Source organism: Pseudophryne corroboree, chromosome 11 (assembly GCF_028390025.1).
Source record: "Pseudophryne corroboree isolate aPseCor3 chromosome 11, aPseCor3.hap2, whole genome shotgun sequence".
Taxonomy (NCBI): Eukaryota; Metazoa; Chordata; class Amphibia; order Anura; family Myobatrachidae; genus Pseudophryne; species Pseudophryne corroboree.
In genome coordinates, this window is record NC_086454.1 from 34508426 (window position 1) to 34532078 (window position 23653).

A 23653-nucleotide genomic window follows, 5' to 3' on the forward strand; every position below is an offset into this window, starting at 1 on the left:
GTTAAAAGATCCACAGGTGGAGCTAATTATTCCATTTGTGATTCTGTGAGGAGACCTGGAAAATGTGAAATGTTGGGGGGGGGTCTTTAAGGACAAAGTTTGGGAACCACTGTACTAAACCATTCACTCTGTTACTGCCCCCAAACTACCGTGATCCACCTATTACCCCTACCTCTGTGTTACTGCCCAAGACTGCTCTCACAGGGAAAGTTCTTCATACTACTATAACACATGACCGCCGCTCTAACCTATATAACTGAACTTTCTCAAAAACCCATTCCCCCAGCCACTGGAACTCGTGTGGTATAATAGCTCCCACACCAGGACACCACTTAATCAGAATGGTTGTCTGCCCACTGACAGCAGTACAAGAGGAATTTCCCTGATACTAGCGGTTCTTCTTGGGGGTCATTCTGAGTTGATCGTAGCTGTGCTAAATTTAGCACAGCTACGATCAGGCACTGAGACATGCGGGGGGACGCCCAGCACAGGGCTAGTCCGCCCCGCATGTCAGTGCCGCCCCCCCCCCCCCCCCCCTCCCGCAGAAATGCAAAGGCACCACACCACAGCGACAATGCCTTTGCACATAAAGAGTAGCTCCCGGCCAGCGCAGCTTTAGCGTGCTGGCCGGGAGCTACTCATCGATCCCCGGCCCACAGCGGCTGCGTGTGACGTCACGCCCAGCAATCGCCTCTGCCTGTCAATCGGGCAGAGGTGATCACATCCATGCTACGGCCTTCAGCCGCCCGGCATGCGCCAGCGCATGCGCAGTAGAGACCTGTTCGCTCGGCTGCAATAAACAGCAGCGAGCGGGTCAGAATGCCCCCCCCTTGTGTAGAAACAGGAACGGTGGGTGCGCCACAGAAATGCTCCCCTCACAGAGAACAACGTAATACTAACAAATACCACAAAGGGAAGAAACCTCCTACCGGGAGCACTCACCTGACCGGATGTGGGACGTGGACTTGTGGTCTCCGATGACCAGACGCCCCGTGTGTTCTTTCTGTAAAAAAAAAAAAAAAAAACTTCACTAAGAAGTGAGGGCAATTAACATTGATTAGGGTTTCATTCAAATATTCATTTAGCTTTAAATCATGGTCGTCTAACTACCACCCGGGGAGCTGGCTGGTGTCCTTATGTACCAAACAGAAATCACCTGTATATCGTACATATGAGAATTACCTATACACAAAAGAACATTCTCGGGACAATTACTGTACAGGAATATTTAGAAAGCGGTTTAGATTCCATGGGTGACCATCTCTGGACGAGTACACCCCATTACACCCCTTTCACACTGCCATAAATGTCCAGGTTACTGCAAGTGAACGTGCAGCAACCCAGTGTGACAGCACCAGGTTGGAATAAACCGGCTCTAGTGACCCGGTATTTCAACCCAGGTAGCGAGCGCGGTTGAACATGGGTTCACTACAGCCGGCGGTGCAGTGTAAATGGGAAAGCTGTGTCGATACGACCCGGCACCCCGTTCACTGCATAGGGAGAGTTGGCAATTTGACATCATTTCATCTCCAAACACCACCTCGGGACGCACCGGCGATGACGTCACCAACCTGGCAAAAAGAAGCGTCGCCAGTCGGAAAGGGGGTCTCGGCTGGGTCACACCCGGGAAGGACCAGTGCGTACAAAATCCCAGGTGCAACCTGACACTGCGGTGTGAAACGGGTTTATGGGGGGGTAGCCAACCCTGGTCCTTGAGAGCTACCAACAGTTCATGTTTTCCAGGCCACCTGTGGATCTATAGAAGGAAAGGGATGAATGCACCAGGTTTGGAAATGTGACAGTAATGACGACACCTGTGCACCAGCTTCGTGGTCTGGAACATGTGAACCATTAGTAGCTCTCGAGCACGTGTTGGCTACCCCTGGATGCTCTATCAGCGACACAGTATGAGTAATGGTTACATATCCTGCTGCAGGTCCTTCTCCGCTCTCCTGCGATACCTTGCTGGCCCCCATAAGCCGTAGGAATTTCTGCGTCCGCTCCTGATCGCCCAGATCTGCCTGCTCCCAGCTACTTCCTCCAGCCTGGAACAGAGACATCCCATTACCAGCATGTACGAAGACATCTATGGTGTGTGCTGAACAAGTATTACTAGTATTACTTCTTCTGTGTATACTACGGCAGTAAGGATCCCAGCGAGTGCAAAAGCATCATATAAGAACAGACAGACAGCAGTCATCGCTCCAGTTACTGTACTTAAGCGTCAATCCCATTTAAATAAAAAATATATATATCTCTGGCAGCTTATAAGAGGGAGGTTGATAGTTTCCTTCTCTCATTCTCATTCCTTGCCCATTCACATCAGTCCCTGCCCCAGTGGAGCTTACGCTCTATATTCCCTATCACATGTACACACAGGGTTATATGCGATAAGTCGGGTCCATTCCAACATGCAGTTGTCGGAATGGACAAGACAACCCCTATTTAAAGAGCGGCCAAATTCAACTGTCGGATTCGGTCGTTCCCTGTGTCCTGTGGTCAGCGGCTGCCGGACGCGCTGACAGCAGCGGCGGGTGGAGCAGCGCGAGGCGGCCGGCGGGTGGAGCAGCGCGAGGCGGCCGGCGGGTGGAGCAGCGCGAGGCGGCCGGCGGGTGGAGCAGCGCGAGGCGGCCGGCGGGTGGAGCAGCGCGAGGCGGCCGGCGGGGGGGAGGAGGGAGCAGCGCAAGGCGGCCGGCAGGGGGAGCTTCCAGCGGCGGCCGGAGCTGGCAGCGGGAGTGATGTCTGCAGCGGTGGGGGAGGCACTACAGGTACTACTCTCATCCCCGTAACCCGCCGCACCGCTCCCCGTCTCCTCAACTCAATCAGACTTGTTTTCAAGTAGGATTGAGTTTGTCGGAAAGGGGGCCAATACCTGTCGGATTTGGCCCCGCTTCCGACAGCTGCAGGCGGATCGGCTGGTATTTCGCCGATCCACCTTCTTTCCGACAGCATTCCGACAAGTCAGGTTTCCCGACTTGTCGGAAAAAATGTGCCCCTGTTGAATAGGTCGGAACCCCTTCCGACCTATTCCAGTCGGAAACTGCCGTCTTTCTGACAAGACGGCAGTTTCCGACTCTTATTGAATACAGCCCAAAGACACATACATGCTAGGGTTAATTTTGTTGGGAGCCAATTAACCTACCTGTATATTTTTGGATTGTGGGAGAAAACCGGAGTACCCAGAGGAAACCCACGCAGGTATGGGGAGAATATACAAACTCTGCACAGTTTGGGCAATTGTAGGAATCAAACCCATGACCTCAGTGCTGTGAGGCAGTAATGCTAACCATTACACCATCCGTACTGCAGTAATAGCAGTATTATGTGGTCAGTGCAGGATGAGGCAGTAACAGGAGTATTAGGACTAAGGTCAGCGCAGGATGAGGTAGTAATAGGAATATTAGTGCTACGGTCAGTGCAGGATTAGGCAATAACAGGAGTATTAATGCTAGGATCAGTGCAGGATGAGGCAGTAACTAGAGTAATAGGGCTAAGGCCAGTGCAGGATGAAGCAGTAACTGGAGCAATAGGGCTAGGGTCAGTAACGGAGTATTAGGGCTAGGGTCAGTGCAGAATGAGGCAGTAACGGGAGTATTAGGGCTAGGGTCAGTGCAGGATGAAGCAGTAACTGGAGCAATAGGGCTAGGGTCAGTAACGGAGTATTAGGGCTAGGGTCAGTGCAGAATGAGGCAGTAACGGGAGTATTAGGGCTAGGGTCAGTGCAGAATGAGGCAGTAACGGAGTATTAGGGCTAGGGTCAGTGCAGGATGATGCAGTAAAGGGAGTATTAGGGCTAGGGTCAGTGCAGGATCAGGAGTAATAGTGCTAGGGCCAGTGCAGGATTAGGCAATAACAGGAGTATTAATGCTAGGATGAGGCAGTAACTGGAGTATTAGGGCTAAGGCCAGTGCCGGATGAGGCAGTAACTGGAGTAATAGTACTATGGTCAGTGCAGGATGATGCAGTAAAGGGAGTATTAGGGCTAGGGTCAGTGCAGGATCAGGAGTAATAGTGCTAGGGCCAGTGCAGGATTAGGCAATAACAGGAGTATTAATGCTAGGATGAGGCAGTAACTGGAGTATTAGGGCTAAGGCCAGTGCAGGATGAGGCAGTAACTGGAGTAATAGTACAATGGTCAGTGCAGGATGAGGCAGTAAAGGGAGTATTAGGGCTAGGGTCAGTGCAGGGTGAGGCAGAAACAGGAGTAATAGTGCTAGGGCCAGTGCAGAATAAGGCAGTAAAAATAAGATTTTACTCACCGGTAAATCTATTTCTCGTAGTCCGTAGTGGATGCTGGGAACTCCGAAAGGACCATGGGGAATAGCGGCTCCGCAGGAGACTGGGCACAACTAAAGAAAGCTTTAGGTCACCTGGTGTGCACTGGCTCCTCCCACTATGACCCTCCTCCAAGCCTCAGTTAGGATACGGTGCCCGGAAGAGCTGACATAATAAGGAAGGATTTTGAATCCCGGGTAAGGCTCCTACCAGCCACACCAATCACACCATATAACTCGTGATACTATACCCAGTTAACAGTATGAAATACAACTGAGCCTCTCAACAGATGGCTCAACAATAACCCTTTAGTTAACAATAACTATGTACAAGTATTGCAGACAATCCGCACTTGGGATGGGCGCCCAGCATCCACTACGGACTACGAGAAATAGATTTACCGGTGAGTAAAATCTTATTTTCTCTGACTTCCTAGTGGATGCTGGGAACTCCGTAAGGACTATGGGGATTATACCAAAGCTCCCAAACGGGCGGGAGAGTGCGGATGACTCTGCAGCACCGAATGAGAGAACTCAAGGTCCTCCTCAGCCAGGGTATCAAATTTGTAGAATTTAGCAAACGTGTTTGCCCCTGACCAAGTAGCAGCTCGGCAAAGTTGTAAAGCCGAGACCCCTCGGGCAGCCGCCCAAGATGAGCCCACTTTCCTCGTGGAGTGGGCTTTTACTGATTTAGGATGCGGCAGTCCAGCCGCAGAATACGCCAGCTGAATTGTGCTACAGATCCAGCGAGCAATAGTCTGCTTTGAAGCAGGAGCACCCAGCTTGTTGGGTGCATACAGGATAAACAGCGAGTCAGTTTTCCTGACTCCAGCCGTCCTGGAAATATAAATTTTCAAGGCCCTGACTACGTCCAGTAACTTGGAATCCTCCAAGTCCCTAGTAGCCGCAGGCACTACAATAGGTTGGTTCAAGTGAAAGGCTGATACCACCTTAGGGAGAAACTGGGGACAAGTCCTCAATTCTGTCCTATCCATACGGAAAATCAGATAAGGGCTTTTACATGACAAAGCCGCCAATTCTGATACACGCCTGGCCGAAGCCAAGGCCAATAACATGACCACTTTCCACGTGAGATATTTTAGATCCACGGTTTTTAGTGGCTCAAACCAATGTGATTTTAGGAAACTCAACACCACGTTGAGATCCCAAGGTGCCACTGGAGGCACAAAAGGGGCTGAATATGCAGCACTCCTTTTACAAATGTCTGAACTTCAGGTAGTGAAACTAGTTCTTTCTGGAAGAAAATCGACAGAGCCGAGATCTGTACCTTAAGGGAGCCTAACTTCAGGCCCATAGTCACTCCTGCTTGTAGGAAATGCAGAAATCGACCTAGTTGAAATTCCTCTGTTGGGGCCTTTCTGGCCTCACACCAAGCAACATATTTCCGCCATATGCGGTGATAATGTTTTGCAGTTACATCTTTCCTGGCTTTAATCAGCATAGGAATGACTTCCTCCGGAATGCCCTTTTCCTTTAGGATCCGGCGTTCAACCGCCATGCCGTCAAACGCAGCCGCGGTAAGTCTTGGAAAAGACAGGGCCCCTGCTGCAGCAGGTCCTGTCTGAGCGGCAGAGGCCATGGGTCCTCTGAGATCATCTCTTGAAGTTCCGGGTACCACGCTCGTCTTGGCCAATCCGGAACCACAAGTATCGTTCTTACTCCTCGTTTTCTTATTATTCTCAGTACCTTTGGTATGAGAGGCAGAGGAGGGAACACATAAACTGACTGGTACACCCACGGTGTCACTAGAGCGCCCACAGCTATCGCCTGAGGGTCCCTTGACCTGGCGCAATATCTCTCTAGTTTTTTGTTTAGGCGGGACGCCATCATGTCCACCTGTGTCCGTTCCCACCGATTTACAATCAGTGTGAAGACTTCTGGATGAAGTCCCCACTCTCCCGGGTGGAGGTCGTGCCTGCTGAGAAAGTCTGCTTCCCAGTTGTCCACTCCCGGAATGAACACTGCTGACAGTGCTAGTACGTGATTTTCCGCCCATCGGAGAATACTTGTGGCTTCTGCCATTGCCATCCTGCTTCTTGTGCCGCCCTGTCGATTTACATGGGCGACTGCCGTGATGTTATCTGACTGGATCAGTACCGGCTGGTGTAGAAGCAGGGGTTTTGCCTGACTTAGGGCATTGTAAATGGCCCTTAGTTCCAGAATATTTATGTGTAGGGAAGTCTCCTGACTCGACCATAGTCCTTGGAAGTTTCTTCCCCGTGTGACTGCCCCCCAGCCTCGAAGGCTGGCATCCGTGGTCACCAGGACCCAGTCCTGTATGCCAAATCTGCGGCCCTCTAGAAGATGAGCACTCTGCAGCCACCACAGCAGAGACACCCTGGTTCTTGGAGACGGGGTTATTAGGCGATGCATCTGAAGATGCGATCCGGACCATTGGTCCAACAGGTCCCACTGAAAGATTCTGGCATGGAACCTGCCGAAAGGAATTGCTTCGTAAGAAGCCATCATCTTTCCCAGGACTCGCGTGCAGTGATGCACCAACACCTGTTTTGGTTTCAGGAGGTCTCTGACTAGAGATGACAGCTCCTTGGCTTTCTCCTCCGGGAGAAACACTTTTTTCTGGACTGTGTCCAGAATCATACCCAGGAACAGTAGACGTGTCGTCGGAACCAGCTGTGATTTTGGAATATTCAGAATCCAACCGTGCTGGTGTAGCACCTCCTGAGCTAGAGCTACTCCTACCAACAACTGCTCCTTGGACCTCGCCTTTATTAGGAGATCGTCCAAGTACGGGATAATTAAAACTCCCTTTTTTCGAAGGAGTATCATCATTTCCGCCATTACCTTGGTAAACACCCTCGGTGCCGTGGACAGTCCAAACGGGCAGCGTCTGGAATTGGTAATGGCAATCCTGTACCACAAATCTGAGGTACTCCTGGTGAGGATGGTAAATGCAGGTAAATGATGGTAAATGCAGGTAAGCATCCTTGATGTCCAGGGATACCATGTAATCCTCCTCGTCCAGGCTTGCAATAACCGCCCTGAGCGATTCCATCTTGAACTTGAATTTTTTTATGTATGTGTTCAAGGATTTCAAATTTAAATTGTGTCTCACCGAACCGTCCAGTTTCGGTACCACAAACAGTGTGGAATAGTAACCCCGTCCTTGTTGATGTAGGGGCACCTTGATTATCACCTGCTGGGAATACAGCTTGTGAATTGCCGCTAGCACAGCCTCCCTGACTGAGGGAGTAATCGGCAAGGCAGATTTTAGGAACCGGTGGGGTGGAGACGCCTCGAATTCCAGTTTGTACCCTTGAGATACTATTTGAAGGATCCAGGGATCCACCCTGTGAGCGAGCCCACTGATCGCTGAAATTTTTGAGGCGGCCCCCCACCGTACCTGGCTCCGCCTGTGGAGTCCCACCGTCATGCGGCGGACTTGGAAGAAGCGGGGGAGGACTTTTGCTCCTGGGAACCTGCTGTTTGTTGCAGCCTTTTTCCCCTACCTCTGCCTCTGGACAGAAAGGACCCGCCTTTTCCACGCCTGTTTTCTGGGTCCGAAAGGACTGTACCTGATAAAACGGCGCCTTCTTAGGCTGTGAGGGAACATGGGGTAAAAATGCTGACTTCCCAGCAATTGCTGTGGAAACTAGGTCCGAGAGACCATCCCCAAATAATTCCTCCCCCTTATAAGGCAAAACTTCCATGTGCCTTTTCGAATCTGCATCCCCTGTCCACTGCCGAGTCCATAAGCCTCTCCTAGCAGAAATGGACAACGCACTTATTTTAGATGCCAGCCGGCAGATCTCCCTCTGTGCATCTCTCATGTCTAAGACTGAGTCTTTTATATGCTCTATGGTTAGCAGAATAGTGTCCCTGTCTAGGGTGTCAATATTTTCCGACAGGGAATCTGACCACACAGCTGCAGCACTGCACATCCATGCTGAGGCAATAGCTGGTCTAAGTATAATGCCTGAGTGTGTATATACAGACTTCAGGATCGCCTCCTGCTTTCTATCAGCAGGTTCCTTAAGGGCGGCCGTATCCGGAGACTGTAGTGCCACCTTTTTAGACAAACGTGTGAGCGCTTTATCCACCCTAGGAGGTGTTTCCCAACGTGCCCTATCCTCTGGCGGGAAAGGGAATGCCATTAGTAACTTCTTAGAGATTACCAATCTTTTATCGGGGAAAGCCCACGCTTCTTCACACACTTCATTTAATTCTTCCGATGGGGGAAAAAATAAGAATTTACTCACCGGTAATTCTATTTCTCGTAGTCCGTAGTGGATGCTGGGGACTCCGTAAGGACCATGGGGAATAGACGGCTCCGCAGGAGACTGGGTACATCTAAAGAAAGATTTAGGACTATCTGGTGTGCACTGGCTCCTCCCCCTATGACCCTCCTCCAAGCCTCAGTTAGGAACTGTGCCCGGAAGAGCTGACACAATAAGGAAGGATTTTTGAATCCCGGGTAAGACTCATACCAGCCACACCAATCACACCATATAACACGTGATAGGAACCCCGGTTAACAGTATGATAACAAATGGAGCCTCTGAAGAGATGGCTCACAACAAAACCCGATTTTTGTAACAATAACTATGTACAGGTATTGCAGACAATCCGCACTTGGGATGGGCGCCCAGCATCCACTACGGACTACGAGAAATAGAATTACCGGTGAGTACATTCTTATTTTCTCTGACGTCCTAGTGGATGCTGGGGACTCCGTAAGGACCATGGGGATTATACCAAAGCTCCCAAACGGGCGGGAGAGTGCGGATGACTCTGCAGCACCGAATGATAGAATTCCAGGTCCTCCTCAGCCAGGGTATCAAATTTGTAGAATTTTGCAAACGTGTTTGCCCCTCACCAAGTAGCTGCTCGGCAAAGTTGTAAAGCCGAGACCCCTCGGGCAGCCGCCCAAGATGAGCCCACCTTCCGTGTGGAATGGGCTTTTACAGATTTAGGCTGCGGTAAGCCTACCGCAGAATGCGCCAGCTGAATAGTGCTACAAATCCAGCGCGCAAGAGACTGCTTAGAAGCAGGAGCACCCAGCTTGGTGGGTGCATACAGGATAAACAGCGAGTCAGTCTTTCTGACTCCAGCCGTCCTGGAAACATAAATTTTCAGGGCCCTGACTACGTCCAGCAACTTGGAATCCTCCAAGTCCCTAGTAGCCGCAGGCACCACAATAGGTTGGTTCAAGTGAAAAGCCGAGACCACCTTTGGGAGAAACTGAGGACGAGTCCTCAATTCTGCCCTATCCATATGGAAAATCAGATAAGGGCTTTTATAAGACAAAGCCGCCAATTCTGAAACCCGCCTGGCCGACGCCAGGGCCAACAGCATGACCACTTTCCACGTGAGATATTTTAAATCCACAGTCTTAAGTGGTTTGAACCAATGTGATTTCAGGAACGCCAAAATTACATTGAAATCCCAAGGTGCCACTGGGGGCACAAAAGGAGGCTGAATATGCAGTACTCCTTTGACAAAAGTCTGAACTTCAGGTAGTGAAGCCAGTTCTTTCTGGAAGAAAATCGACAGAGCCGAAATCTGGACCTTTATGGACCCCAATTTGAGGCCCAACGTCACCCCTGCTTGCAGGAAGTGCGGGAATCGACCCAGTTGAAATTCCTCCGTCGGGGCCTTCATGGCCTCACACCAAGCAACATATTTTCGCCAAATGCGGTGATAATGTCTTGCGGTGACATCCTTCCTGGCTTTGATCAGGGTAGGGATGACTTCCTCCGGAATACCCTTTTCCTTCAGGATCCGGTGTTCAACCGCCATGCCGTCAAACGCAGCCGCGGTAAGTCTTGGAACAGACAGGGTCCCTGCTGCAGCAGGTCTTGTCTGAGCGGCAGAGGCCAAGGGTCCTCTGTAAGCATCTCTTGAAGTTCCGGGTACCAAGCTCTTCTTGGCCAATCCGGAACCACGAGTATGGTTTTCACTCCTCGCCTTCTTATTATTCTCAGTACCTTGGGTATGAGAGGTAGAGGAGGAAACACATAAACCGACTGGTACACCCATGGTGTCACTAGAGCGTCCACCGCTATCGCCTGAGGGTCTCTTGACCGGGCGCAATATCTTTTCAACTTCTTGTTGAGGCGGGACGCCATCATGTCTACCTGTGGTTTTTCCCAACGGTTGACCAGCATTTGGAAGACTTCTGGATGAAGTCCCCATTCTCCCGGGTGGAGGTCATGCCTGCTGAGGAAGTCCGCCTCCCAGTTGTCCACTCCCGGAATGAACACTGCCGTCAGTGCTAACACATGATTCTCTGCCCATCTGAGAATCCTTGTGGCTTCTGCCATCGCCATCCTGCTTCTCGTGCCGCCCTGTCTGTTTACATGGGCGACCGCCGTGATGTTGTCTGACTGGATCAGTACCGGCCGGTTCTGAAGCAGGGGTCTTGCCTGGCTTAGGGCATTGTAAATGGCCCTTAGCTCCAGGATATTTATGTGAAGAGAAATCTCCTGATTTGACCACAGTCCTTGGAAATTTCTTCCCTTTGTGACTGCCCCCCAGCCCCGAAGGCTGGCATCCGTGGTCACCAGGACCCAGTCCTGTATTCCGAATCTGCAGCCCTCTAGTAGATGAGCCCTCTGCAGCCACCACAGCAGCGACACCCTGGTTCTGGCCGATAGGGTTATCCGCTGTTGCATCTGAAGATGGGACCCGGACCATTTGTCCAACAGGTCCCACTGGAACGTCCTTGCGTGGAACCTTCCGAATAGAATTGCATTGATGTACCGACACTTTTCCTGGTTTTAGGATGTCTCTGACCAGAGATGACAATTCCTCTGCTTTTTCCAGTGGAAGAAACACTCTTTTCTGGTCTGTGTCCAGAATCATTCCCAGGAACAGAAGACGTGTCGTCGGGACCAGCTCTGACTTTGGAATATTGAGAATCCAGCCGTGCTGTTGTAGCACTTCCTGAGAAAGTGCCACCCCCACTATCAACTGTTCTTTGGACCTCGCCTTTATCAGGAGATCGTCCAAGTACGGGATAATTAAAACTCCCTTCTTGCGAAGGAGTATCATCATTTCGGCCATTACCTTGGTAAAGACCCTCGGTGCCGTGGATAACCCAAACGGCAGCGTCTGGAACTGATAGTGACAGTCCTGTACCACAAATCTGAGGTACTCCTGGCTCGCAATAACCGCCCTGAGCGATTCCATCTTGAACTTGAACCTTTTGATATAAGTGTTCAAGGCTTTTAAATTTAAGATGGGTCTCACCGAACCGTCCGGTTTCGGTACCACAAACGTTGTGGAGTAGTAACCCTTTTCTTGCTGAAGGAGGGGTACCTTGACAATCACCTTCTGTGAATACAGTTTTTGAATAGCCACCAACACTGCCTCCCTGGCAGAGGGAGTTGCCAGCAAGGCAGATTTTAGGAAACGGCGGGGGGGGGGGGGGGGGGGGGGGGGGGAGACGTCTTGAATTCCAGCCTGTACCCCTGAGATACTACTTGAAGGACCCAGGGATCCACTTGTGAGAGAGCCCACTGTGTGCTGAAAAACCTGAGACGTGCCCCCACCGTTCCCGATCCCGCCTGAGCAGCCCCAGCGTCATGCTGTGGACTTACCGGACGCAGGGGAGGACTTCTGCTCCTGGGAACTAGCTGTGTGCTGCAGCTTTTTCCCCCTTCCTCTGCCCCTCGGTAGAAAGGATGAGCCTCTAGCCCGCTTATTTTTCTGGGGCCGAAAGGACTGTACCTGATAATACGGTGCTTTCTTTTGCTGTGGGGTAGCCTGTGGCAAAAAGGTCGATTTCCCAGCAGTAGCTGTGGAAACGAGGTCTGAAAGACCTTCCCCAAAAAGTTCCACCCCTTTATAGGGTAAAACTTCCATGTGCCGCTTGGAGTCGGCATCACCTGACCATTGCCTAGTCCATAACCCCCGTCTGGCGGCAATGGACATAGCGCTTATTTTTGATGCCAGCCGGCAAATATCCCTCTGTGCATCACGCATGTATAAGACCGCGTCTTTTATATGGTCAATCGTTAGCAAAATATTGTCCCTATCCATGGTATCAATGTTTTCCGACAGGGAGTCTGACCACGCAGCTGCAGCACTGCACATCCAAGCTGATGTAATAGCGAGTCTCAATACACATGCCAGTGTGTGTGTGTATATAGCTTTTAGGGTACTTTCCTACTTTCTATCAGCAGGTTCTTTTAGGGCGGCCATATCCGGAGACGGTAGTGCCACCTTCTTTGATAAGCGTGTCAGCGCTTTATCTACCCTAGGGGGTGTTTCCCAGCGTGACCTATCCTCTGGCGGGAAAGGGTACGCAGCCATTAACCGTTTAGAAATGATCAATTTCTTATCTGGGGAAGTCCACGCTTCCTCACACACCTCATTTAATTCATCAGATGCAGGAAAAACTACTGGTAGTTTTTTCTCACCAAACATAATACCCTTTTTTGTGGTACCTGGGGTATCATCAGAAATGTGTAATACATTTTTCATTGCCTCAATCATATAACGGGTGGATCTATTGGAGGGTACACTCGTCTCATCATCGTCGACACTGGAGTCGGTATCTGTGTCGACATCTGTATCTGTCATCTGAGGTAGCGGGCGTTTTATAGCCCCTGATGACATTTGAGACGCTTGGACAGGCACAAGCTGAGTAGCCGGCTGTCCTATGTCGTCAAACCTTTTATGTAAGGAGCTGACACTGTCACGTAATTCCTTCCATAAGTCCATCCACACTGGTGTCGACCCCGCAGGGGGTGACATCACATTCACAGGCATTTGCTCCGCCTCCACATCAATATCCTCATCATACATGTCGACACAGCAGTACCGACATACAGGGAATGCTCTTACAGAGGACAGGACCCCACAAAGCCCTTTGGGGAGACAGAGGGAGAGTATGCTAGCACACACCAGGGCGCTATATAACACAGGGATATCACCTATACAGAGTGTTTTCCCTTATAGCTGCCTATAATATATATATATATATATATATATATTGCGCCTAATTTGTGCCCCCCCTCTCTTTTTTACCCTTTCTGTAGTGCAGGACTGCAGGGGAGAGCCAGGGAGCTTCCTTCCAGCGGAGCTGTGAGGGAAAAATGGCGCCAGTGTGCTGAGGGAGTTGGCTCCGCCCCTTTTTCGGCGGGCTTTCTCCCGCTATTTTATCGTTTCTGGCAGGGGTTAATATACACCTATATAGCCTCTGGGGCTATATATGGTGTTAGTTTTGCCAGCCAAGGTGTTAATATTGCTGCTCAGGGCGCCCCCCCCCCCAGCGTTCTGCACCCATCAGTGACCGCAGTGTGTGGTGTGCATGAGGAGCAATGGCGCACAGCTGCAGTGCTGTGCGCTACCTTGGAGAAGACAGAAGTCTTCAGCCGCCGATTTTCCGGACCACCTTCTTGTTTCTGGCTCTGTAAGGGGGGCGGCGGCGCGGCTCCGGGAACGGACGACGAGGTCGGGTCCTGTGTTCGATCCCTCTGGAGCTAATGGTGTCCAGTAGCCTAAGAAGCCCAAGCTACCACCACTTAGGTAGGTTCGCTTCTTCTCCCCTTAGTCCCTCGTTGCAGTGAGCCTGTTGCCAGCAGGTCTCACTGAAAATAAAAAACCTAAACTATACTTTCTTCTAGGAGCTCAGGAGAGCTCCTAGTGTGCATCCAGCTCGGCCGGGCACAGAAATCTAACTGAGGCTTGGAGGAGGGTCATAGGGGGAGGAGCCAGTGCACACCAGATAGTCCTAAAGCTTTCTTTAGATGTGCCCAGTCTCCTGCGGAGCCGTCTATTCCCCATGGTCCTTACGGAGTCCCCAGCATCCACTAGGACGTCAGAGAAACTACGGGTAGTTTTTTCTCCCCAAACATAATACCCTTTTTAGTGATACCTGGGTTTATATCAGAAATGTGTAACACCTCTTTCATTGCCTCAATCATGCAACGAATGGCCTTAGTGGACATTAGACTAGACTCATCGTCGTCGACACTGGTGTCAGTATCCGTGTCGACATCTGCGTCTGCCATCTGAGGTAGCGGGCGTTTTAGAGCCCCTGATGGCCTTTGAGACGCCTGGGCAGGCACGAGCTGAGAAGCCGGCTGTCCCGCATTTGGCATGTCGTCAAATTTTTTGTGTAAGGAGTCGACACTTAAACGTAATTCCTTCCATAAGTCCATCCACTCAGGTGTCTGCCCCGCATGGGGTGACATCACTTCTATAGGCATCTGCTCCGCCTCCACGTAAATATCCTCATCAAACATGTCGACACAGCCGTACCGACACACCGCACACACACACAGGGAATGCTCTAACAGAGGACAGGACCCCACAAAAGCCCTTTGGGGAGACAGAATGAGAGTATGCCAGCACACACCAGAGCGCTATATAATGCAGGGACTAACTGAATTATGTCCCCTATAGCTGCTGTTATATATACTGCGCCTAAATTTAGTGCCCCCCCCCCCCCCTCTCTTTTTTACCCTTTTCTGTAGTGCAGACTGCAGGGGAGAGTCAGGGAGCTTCCTTCCAGCGGAGCTGTGAGGGAGAAATGGCGCCAGTGTGCTGAAGGAGATAGCTCCGCCCCTTTTTCGCTGACTTTTCTCCCGCTTTTTTATGGATTCTGGCAGGGGTAATTATCACATATATAGCCTCTGGGGCTATATATTGTGATATATTTGCCAGCCAAGGTGTTTTTATTGCTGCTCAGGGCGCCCCCCCCTAGCGCCCTGCACCCTCAGTGACCGGAGTGTGAAGTGTGTATGAGGAGCAATGGCGCACAGCTGCAGTGCTGTGCGCTACCTTGGTGAAGACAGAAGTCTTCTGCCGCCGATTTTCCGGACCTCTTCTTGCTTCTGGCTCTGTAAGGGGGACGGCGGCGCGGCTCCGGGACCGAACACCAAGGCCAGTTCCATGCGGTCGATCCCTCTGGAGCTAATGGTGTCCAGTAGCCTAAGAAGCCCAAGCTAGCTGCAAGCAGGTAGGTTCGCTTCTTCTCCCCTTAGTCTCTCTGGTAGGTTCGCTTCTTCTCCCCTTAGTCCCTCGGTGCAGTGAGCCTGTTGCCAGCAGGTCTCACTGTAAAATAAAAAACCTAACATATACTTTCTTTCTAGAAGCTCAGGAGAGCCCCTAGTGTGCATCCAGCTCGGCCGGGCACAAAAATCTGAGGCTTGGAGGAGGGTCATAGTGGGAGGTGCCAGTGCACACCAGGTGACCTAAAGCTTTCTTTAGTTGTGCCCAGTCTCCTGCGGAGCCGCTATTCCCCATGGTCCTTTCGGAGTTCCCAGCATCCACTAGGACGTCAGAGAAATGAGTATTAGGGCTAGGGTTAGTGCAGGATGAGGCAGTAAAAGGAGTAATAGTGCTAGGGTCAGTGCAGGATGAGGCAGTAACAGGAGTATTAGTGATATGGTCAGTGTAGGATGCGGCAGTAGCTGGAGTATTAGTGATATGGTCAGTGCAGGATGAGGCAGTAACAGAAGTATTAGGGCTAGGGTCAGTGTAGGATGAAGCAGTAACCGGAGTATTAGGGCCAGGGTCAGTGTAGGATGAAGCAGTAACCGGAGTATTAGGGCTAGGGTCAGTTCAGGATGAGGCAGTAACTGGAGCAATAGTACTATGGTCAGTGCAGGATGAGGCAGTAAAAGGAGTATTAGGGCTAGGGTCAGTGCAGAATGAGGCAGTAACAGGAGTATTAGGGCTAGGGTCAGTGTAGGATGAAGCAGTAACCGGAGTATTAGGGCTAGGGTCAGTGTAGGATGAGGCAGTAACAGGAGTATTAGGGCTAGGGTCAGTGCAGAATGAGGCAGTAAAAGGAGTATTAGGGCTAGGGTCAGTGCAGAATGAAGCAGTAAAAGGAGTATTAGGGCTAGGGTCAGTGCAGGATGAGGCAGTAAAAGGAGTATTAGGGCTAGGGTCAGTGCAGAATGAGGCAGTAAAAGGAGTATTAGGGCTAGGGTCAGTGCAGAATGAGGCAGTAAAAGGAGTATTAGGGCTAGGATCAGTGCAGAATGAGGCAGTAAAAGGAGTATTAGGGCTAGGATCAGTGCAGAATGAGGCAGTAAAAGGAGTATTAGGGCTAGGATCAGTGCAGAATGAGGCAGCAACAGGAGTAGAAGGGCTAGGATGAGGCAGTAACAGGAGTATTAGGGCTAGGGTCAGTGTAGGATGAAGCCGTAACCGGAGTATTAGGGCTAGGATCAGTGCAGAATGAGGCCGTAACCGGAGTATTAGGGCTAGGGTCAGTGCAGGATGAGGCAGTAAAAATAAGATTTTAAACCTACCGGTAAATCTTTTTCTCCTAGTCCGTAGAGGATGCTGGGGACTCCGTAACGACCATGGGGTATAGACGGGCTCCGCAGGAGACATGGGCACTATAAAGAACTTTAGAATGGGTGTGCACTGGCCCCTCCCTCTATGCCCCTCCTCCAGACCTCAGTTAGAGAAACTGTGCCCAGAGGAGATGGACAATACGAGGAAAGGATTTTGTTAATCTAAGGGCAAGATTCATACCAGCCCACACCATCCACACCATATAACCTGGAATACACGCAACCAGTTAACAGTATGAACAAAACAGTATCAGTCAAAGACTGATCTCAACTGTAACATAACCCTTATGTAAGCAACAACTATATACGAGCTTTGCAGATTTAGTCCGCACTGGGACGGGTGCCCAGCATCCTCTACGGACTAGGAGAAAAAGATTTTCAATATTTTTGAGATGAGAGGAAGAGGAGGGAACACATAGACCAACTGAAACACCCATGGTGTCACCAGGGCGTCTACCGCTACTGCCTGAGGGTCCCTTGACCTGGCACAATACCTCCGAAGCTTCTTGTTGAGGCGTGACGCCATCATGTCTATTTGAGGAAGTCCCCAATGACTTGTTATCTCTGCAAAAACTTCTTGATGAAGTCCCCACTCTCCTGGATGGAGATTGTGTCTGCTGAGGAAGTCTGCTTCCCAGTTGTCCACTCCCGGAATGAAGACTGCTGACAGAGCGCTCACGTGATTTTCTGCCCAGCGAAGAATCCTGGTGGCTTCCGCCATTGCCACTCTGCCCGCCTTGACGGTTTACATGAGCCACGGCTGTGACGTTGTCTGATTGAATCAGAACCGGTAGGTCGCGAAGAAGAATCTCCGCTTGTCGTAGGCCGTTGTATATGGCCCTCAATTCCAGTACGTTGATGTGTAGACAAGCCTCCTGGCTTGACCATAGCCCCTGAAAATTTCTTCCTTGTGTGACTGCTCCCCATCCTCGGAGGCTCGTGTCCGTGGTCACCAGAACCCAGTCTTGAATGCCAAACCTGTGACCCTCTAGAAGGTGAGCACTTTGCAGCCACCACAGGAGAGATACCCTGGCCCTGGGGGACAGGCTTATCTTCTGATGTACTTGTAGATGGGACCCGGACCACTTGTCCAGAAGATCCCACTGAAACGTCCGTGCATGAAACCTGCCGAAGGGGATGGCCTCGTAGGCTGCTACCATTTTCCCCAGAACTCGAGTGCATTGATGAACAGACACATTTTGGTTTTAGCAGGTCTCTGACCATGTTCTGGAGGTCCTGGGCTTTTTGCATCGGGAGAAAAACACTCTTCTGTTCCTTGTCCAGAATCATTCCGAGGAATGATAGTCGAGTCGTTGGAATCAATTGTGACTTTGGCAGATTGAGAATTCAACTGTGCTGTTGTAGCACTCTCAGGGAGAGCGACATGCTCTTCAGTATTTGATCTCTCGATCTCGCTGTTATCAGGAGATCATCCAAGTATGGGATAATTGTGACTCCCTGCCTGCGCAGGAGCACCATCATCTCCGCTATCACCTTGGTGAAAATCCTCGGGGCCGTGGAAAGCCCAAACGGCAACGTCTGAAACTGGTAATGACAGTCCTGTACAGCGAATCTCAGGTACTCCTGATGAGGGGGATATATGGGGACATGAAGGTAGGCATCCTTTATGTCTAGTGACACCATAAAATCCCCCCCTTCCAGACTGGATATCACAGCCCGGAGCGATTCCATCTTGAATTTGAACTTTTTTAAGTACAGGTTTAGGGATTTTAGATTTAAAATGGTTCTGACCGAACCATCCAGCTTCGGGACCACAAACAGGGTTGAATAATACTCTTTTCCCTGTTGGGCCAGGGGAACCTTGACAATCACTTGCTGTTGACACAACTTTTGAATTGCAGCTAACACTACTTCCTTCTCTGGGGAAGAAGTTGGTAAGGCAGACTTGAAAAATCGGCGAGGGGGCACCTCTTCTAATTCCAGCTTGTAGCCTTCGGATACAATATCCATCGCCCAAGGATCCACGTCTGACAGAACCCAGACCTGGCTGAAGAGTCGAAGACGTGCCCCCACTGGTGCGGACTCCCTCAGTGAAGCCCCAGCGTCATGCGGTGGATTTAGTAGAAGCCAGGCAGGACTTCTGCTCCTGGGAACTAGCCGTAGCAGGCGAGGAAGGATGAGCCCCGACCTCTTCTGGACTTATGCGACCGAAAGGACTGCATCTGATACTGTGGTGTTTTCTTTTGCTGTGGGGGAACATAAGGCAAAAAGGTAGATTTACCCGCGGTAGCTGTGGAAACCAGGTCCAGAGACCTTCCCCAAATAAAACCTCACCCTTGTAAGGTAAAACCTCCATATGCTTCTTTGAGTCGGCATCACCCGTCCATTGGCGGGTCCACAGGGCTCGCCTCGCAGAAATCGCCATGGCGTTGGCTCTTGAACCTAGCAGCCCAACGTCTCTTTGAGCGTCTCTCATATATAAGACTGCGTCTTTAATGTGACCTAAGGTCAATAAAATGGTATCCTTATCTAGGGTATCAATGTCAGCTGATAAGGTATCTGTCCAAGCTGCAACTGCGCTACATACCCATGCCGATGCTATCGCTGGTCTGAGTAAAGCTCCAGTATGTGTATAAATAGATTTTAAGGTAGTTTCCTGTCTGTGATCAGCAGGATCCTTGAAGGCTGCCATGTCTGGAGACGGTAGCGCCACCTTCTTGGACGGACGCGTTAAAGCCTTGTCCACCCTGGGCGAGTATTCCCACCGTACCCTGTCCTGTGCAGGGAAAGGATACGCCATAAGAATCCTCTTGGGAATCTGCAGTTTTTTGTCTGGAGTCTCCCAAGCTTTTTCAAATAACGCATTCAGCTCATGAGATGGGGTAAAGGTTACCTCAGGTTTCTTTTCCTTATACATGTGCACCCTCGTGTCAGGGACAGAGGGGTCATCTGTGATATGTAGTGTTCACTCTAGGAGTTGATAAAGCTAAATATTTATCGTATATAATACCCTTTATGAGGTCTAAGAACACTGTACGCTATCTACGTATGAAGTACCGTAAGGGTACGCTAGTTGCGTAACAATCGCTTTGCCGTGATCGAGACGCTCAAGCGTCACGTTCACTCACGGCCAAGAGATCACAGGCAGGCACGTTATTGGCTGTTGACTAACGTAATGATTCGCTATAGCGTAGCGGACTCTCGGGACCGCGAGGAGATCACCAGCGGCGCTGACGCTCACTATATTAAACCTTTGTATCTAAACCATAAACAGTGTATTGTGCAGTAAAAAATAAGAATTTACTTACCGATAATTCTATTTCTCGGAGTCCGTAGTGGATGCTGGGGTTCCTGAAAGGACCATGGGGAATAGCGGCTCCGCAGGAGACAGGGCACAAAAGTAAAGCTTTTACAGGTCAGGTGGTGTGTACTGGCTCCTCCCCCTATGACCCTCCTCCAGACTCCAGTTAGGTACTGTGCCCGGACGAGCGTACACAATAAGGGAGGATTTTGAATCCCGGGTAAGACTCATACCAGCCACACCAATCACACCGTACAACTTGTGATCTAAACCCAGTTAACAGTATGATAACAGAGGAGCCTCTGAAAGATGGCTTCCTAAACAATAACCCGAATTAGTTAACAATAACTATGTACAAGTATTGCAGATAATCCGCACTTGGGATGGGCGCCCAGCATCCACTACGGACTCCGAGAAATAGAATTATCGGTAAGTAAATTCTTATTTTCTCTATCGTCCTAAGTGGATGCTGGGGTTCCTGAAAGGACCATGGGGATTATACCAAAGCTCCCAAACGGGCGGGAGAGTGCGGATGACTCTGCAGCACCGAATGAGAGAACTCCAGGTCCTCCTTTGCCAGGGTATCAAATTTGTAAAAATTTACAAACGTGTTCTCCCCTGACCACGTAGCTGCTCGGCAGAGTTGTAATGCCGAGACCCCTCGGGCAGCCGCCCAAGATGAGCCCACCTTCCTTGCGGAATGGGCCTTAACAGATTTAGGCTGTGGCAGGCCTGCCACAGAATGTACAAGTTGAATTTTGTTACAAATCCAACGAGCAATCGACTGCTTAGAAGCAGGTGCACCCAACTTGTTGGGTGCATACAGTATAAACAGCGAGTCAGATTTTCTGACTCCAGCCGTCCTTTAAATGTATATTTTTAAGGCTCTGACAACGTCCAACAACTTGGAGTCCTTCAAGTCGTCTGTAGCCGCAGGCACTACAAGAGGCTGGTTCAGGTGAAACGCTGATACCACCTTAGGGAGAAAATGCGGACGCGTCCGCAGCTCTGCCCTATGTCGAATGGAAAATTAAATAAGGGCTTTTATAAGACAAAGCCGCCAGTTCAGATACTCTCCCGGCCGAAGCCAGGGCCAGTAACATAGTCACTTTCCATGTGAGATATTTCAAATCCACATTCTTTAGTGGTTCAAACCAATTGGATTTGAGGAAATCTAAAACTACATTTAGATCCCACGGTGCCACCTTAGGCACCACAGGAGGCTGTATATGCAGTACTCCTTTGATAAAAATCTGGACCTCAGGGACTGAGGCCAATTCTTTTTGGAAGAATATTGATAGGGCCGAAATTTGAACCTTAATAGATCCCAATTTGAGACCCATAGACAATCCTGATTGCAGGAAATGTAGGAAAACGACCCAGTTGAAATTCCTCCATCGGAGCACTCCGCTGCTCGCACCACGCAACATATTTTCGCCAAATACGGCGATAATGCTTCGCGGTGACTTCCTTCCTTGCCTTTATCAAGGTAGGAATGACTTCTTCTGGAATGCCTTTTCCTTTTAGGATCTGGCATTCAAACGCCATGCCGTCAAACGCAGCCGCGGTAAGTCTTGAAAAAGACAAGGACCCTGCTGAAGCAGGTCCCTTCTCAGAAGTAGAGGCCACGGATCGTCCGTGACCATCTCTTGAAGTTCCGGGTACCAAGTCCTTCTTGGCCAATCCGGAGCCACTAGTCTTACTCCTCTTTGCCGTATAATCCTCAAAACCTTTGGTATGAGAGGCAGAGGAGGAAACACCTATACCGACTGGTACACCCAATGTGTTACCAGCGCGTCCACAGCTATTGCCTGCGGATCTCTTGACCTGGCGCAATACCTGTCCAGTGTCTTGTTGAGGCGAGACGCCATCATGTCCACCATTGGTTTTACCCAACGGTTTAATAGCATGTGGAAAACTTCTGGATGAAGTCCCCACTCTCCCGGGTGAAGGTCGTGTCTGCTGAGGAAGTCTGCTTCCCAGTTGTCCACGCCCGGGATGAATACTGCTGACAGTGCTATCACGTGATTCTCCGCCCAGCGAAGGATCCTGGCAGCTTCTGCCATTGCCCTCCTGCTTCTTGTGCCGCCCTGTCTGTTTACATGGGCGACTGCCGTGATGTTGTCCGACTGGATCAACACCGGTCTTCCTTGAAGCAGAGGTTTCGCCTGGCTTAGAGCATTGTAGATTGCTCTTAGTTCCAGAATGCTTATGTGAAGAGACTTTTTCAGGCTCGACCACACTCCCTGGAAATTTCTTCCCTGTGTGACTGCTCCCCAGCCTCTCAGGCTGGCATCCGTGGTCACCAGGATCCAATCCTGCATGCCGAATCTGCGGCCCTCCAATAGATGAGCCTCCTGCAACCACCACAGAAGGGATACCCTTGTCCTCGGCGACAGGGTTATCCGCAGGTGCATCTGAAGATGCGACCCTGACCATTTGTCCAACAGATCCCTTTGCATGGAATCTGCCGAAAGGGATTGCTTCGTAAGAAGCTACCATTTTTTCCCAGGACTCTTGTGCATTGATGTACAGACACCTTTCCTGGTTTTAGGAGGTTCCTGACCAGGTCAGATAACTCCTTGGCTTTTTCTTCGGGAAGAAAAACCTTTTTCTGAACTGTGTCCAGAATCATCCCCAGGAACAGCAGACGAGTTGTCGGCATTAATTGGGATTTTGGAATATTCAGAATCCATCCGTGCTGCTTTAGCACCTCTTGAGATAGTGCTAAACCCATCTCTAGCTGTTCTCTGGACCTTGCCCTTATTAGGAGATCGTCCAAGTATGGGATAATTAATACGCCTTTTCTTCGAAGAAGAAATATTATCTCGGCCATTACCTTTGTAAAGACCCGAGATGCCGTGGACAAACCAAACGGCAGCGTCTGAAACTGATAGTGACAGTTTTGTACAACGAACCTGAGGTACCCCTGGTGTGAGGGGTAATTGGAACGTGGAGATACGCATCCTTGATGTCCAAGGATACCATAAAGTCCCCTTCTTCCAGGTTCGCTATCACTGCTCTGAGTGACTCCATCTTGAACTTGAACTTCTTTATGTACAGGTTCAAGGACTTCAGATTTAGAATAGGCCTTACCGAGCCATCCGGCTTCGGTACCACAAAAAGAGTGGAATAATACCCCTTCCCTTGTTGTAGAAGAGGTACCTTGACTATCACCTGCTGAGAATACAGCTTGTGAATGGCTTCCAAAACCGTCTCCCTTTCTGAGGGGGACGTTGGTAAAGCAGACTTCAGGAAACGGCGAGGTGGCTCTGTCTCTAATTTCAACCTGTACCCCTGAGATATTATCTGCAGGATCCAGGGATTTACCTGCGAGTGAGCCCACTGCGCGCTGTAATTCTTGAGACGACCGCCTACCGCCCCCGAGTCCGCTTGCGAAGCCCCAGCGTCATGCTGAGGCTTTTGTAGAAGCCGGGGAGGGCTTCTGTTCCTGGGAAGGAGCTGCCTGTTGCTGTCTCTTCCCTCGTCCTCTGCCTCGTGGCAGATATGAATAGCCCTTTGCTCTCTTATTTTTAAAGGAACGAAAGGGCTGCGGTTGAAAGGTCGGTGCCTTTTTCTGTTGGGGAGTGACTTGAGGTAGAAAGGTGGATTTCCCGGCCGTAGCCGTGGCCACCAAATCCGATAGACCGACCCCAAATAACTCCTCTACGCATCGCCTGTCCACTGTCGTGTCCATAAAGCTCTTCTGGCCGAAATGGACATAGCACTTACCCGTGATGCCAGTGTGCAGATATCTCTCTGTGCATCACGCATATAAAGAAATGCATCCTTTATTTGTTCTAACGACAGTAAAA

General features: G+C 50.3%; 1 protein-coding gene across 1 annotated transcript in view; it reads right to left on the reverse strand.

The window, feature by feature from the left end:
• C11H11orf58 (chromosome 11 C11orf58 homolog) overlaps nucleotides 1-23653 on the reverse strand; it is a 46315-nt gene that overhangs the window by 2524 nt on the left and 20138 nt on the right. The window contains exons 2-3 of the mRNA XM_063946460.1: nucleotides 1962-2045; nucleotides 943-1003 (exon numbers count right to left, since the gene is read on the reverse strand). Of these exons, the coding sequence (XP_063802530.1) occupies nucleotides 943-1003; nucleotides 1962-2045 (145 nt within the window). The remainder of the gene's footprint in view (nucleotides 1-942; nucleotides 1004-1961; nucleotides 2046-23653) is intronic.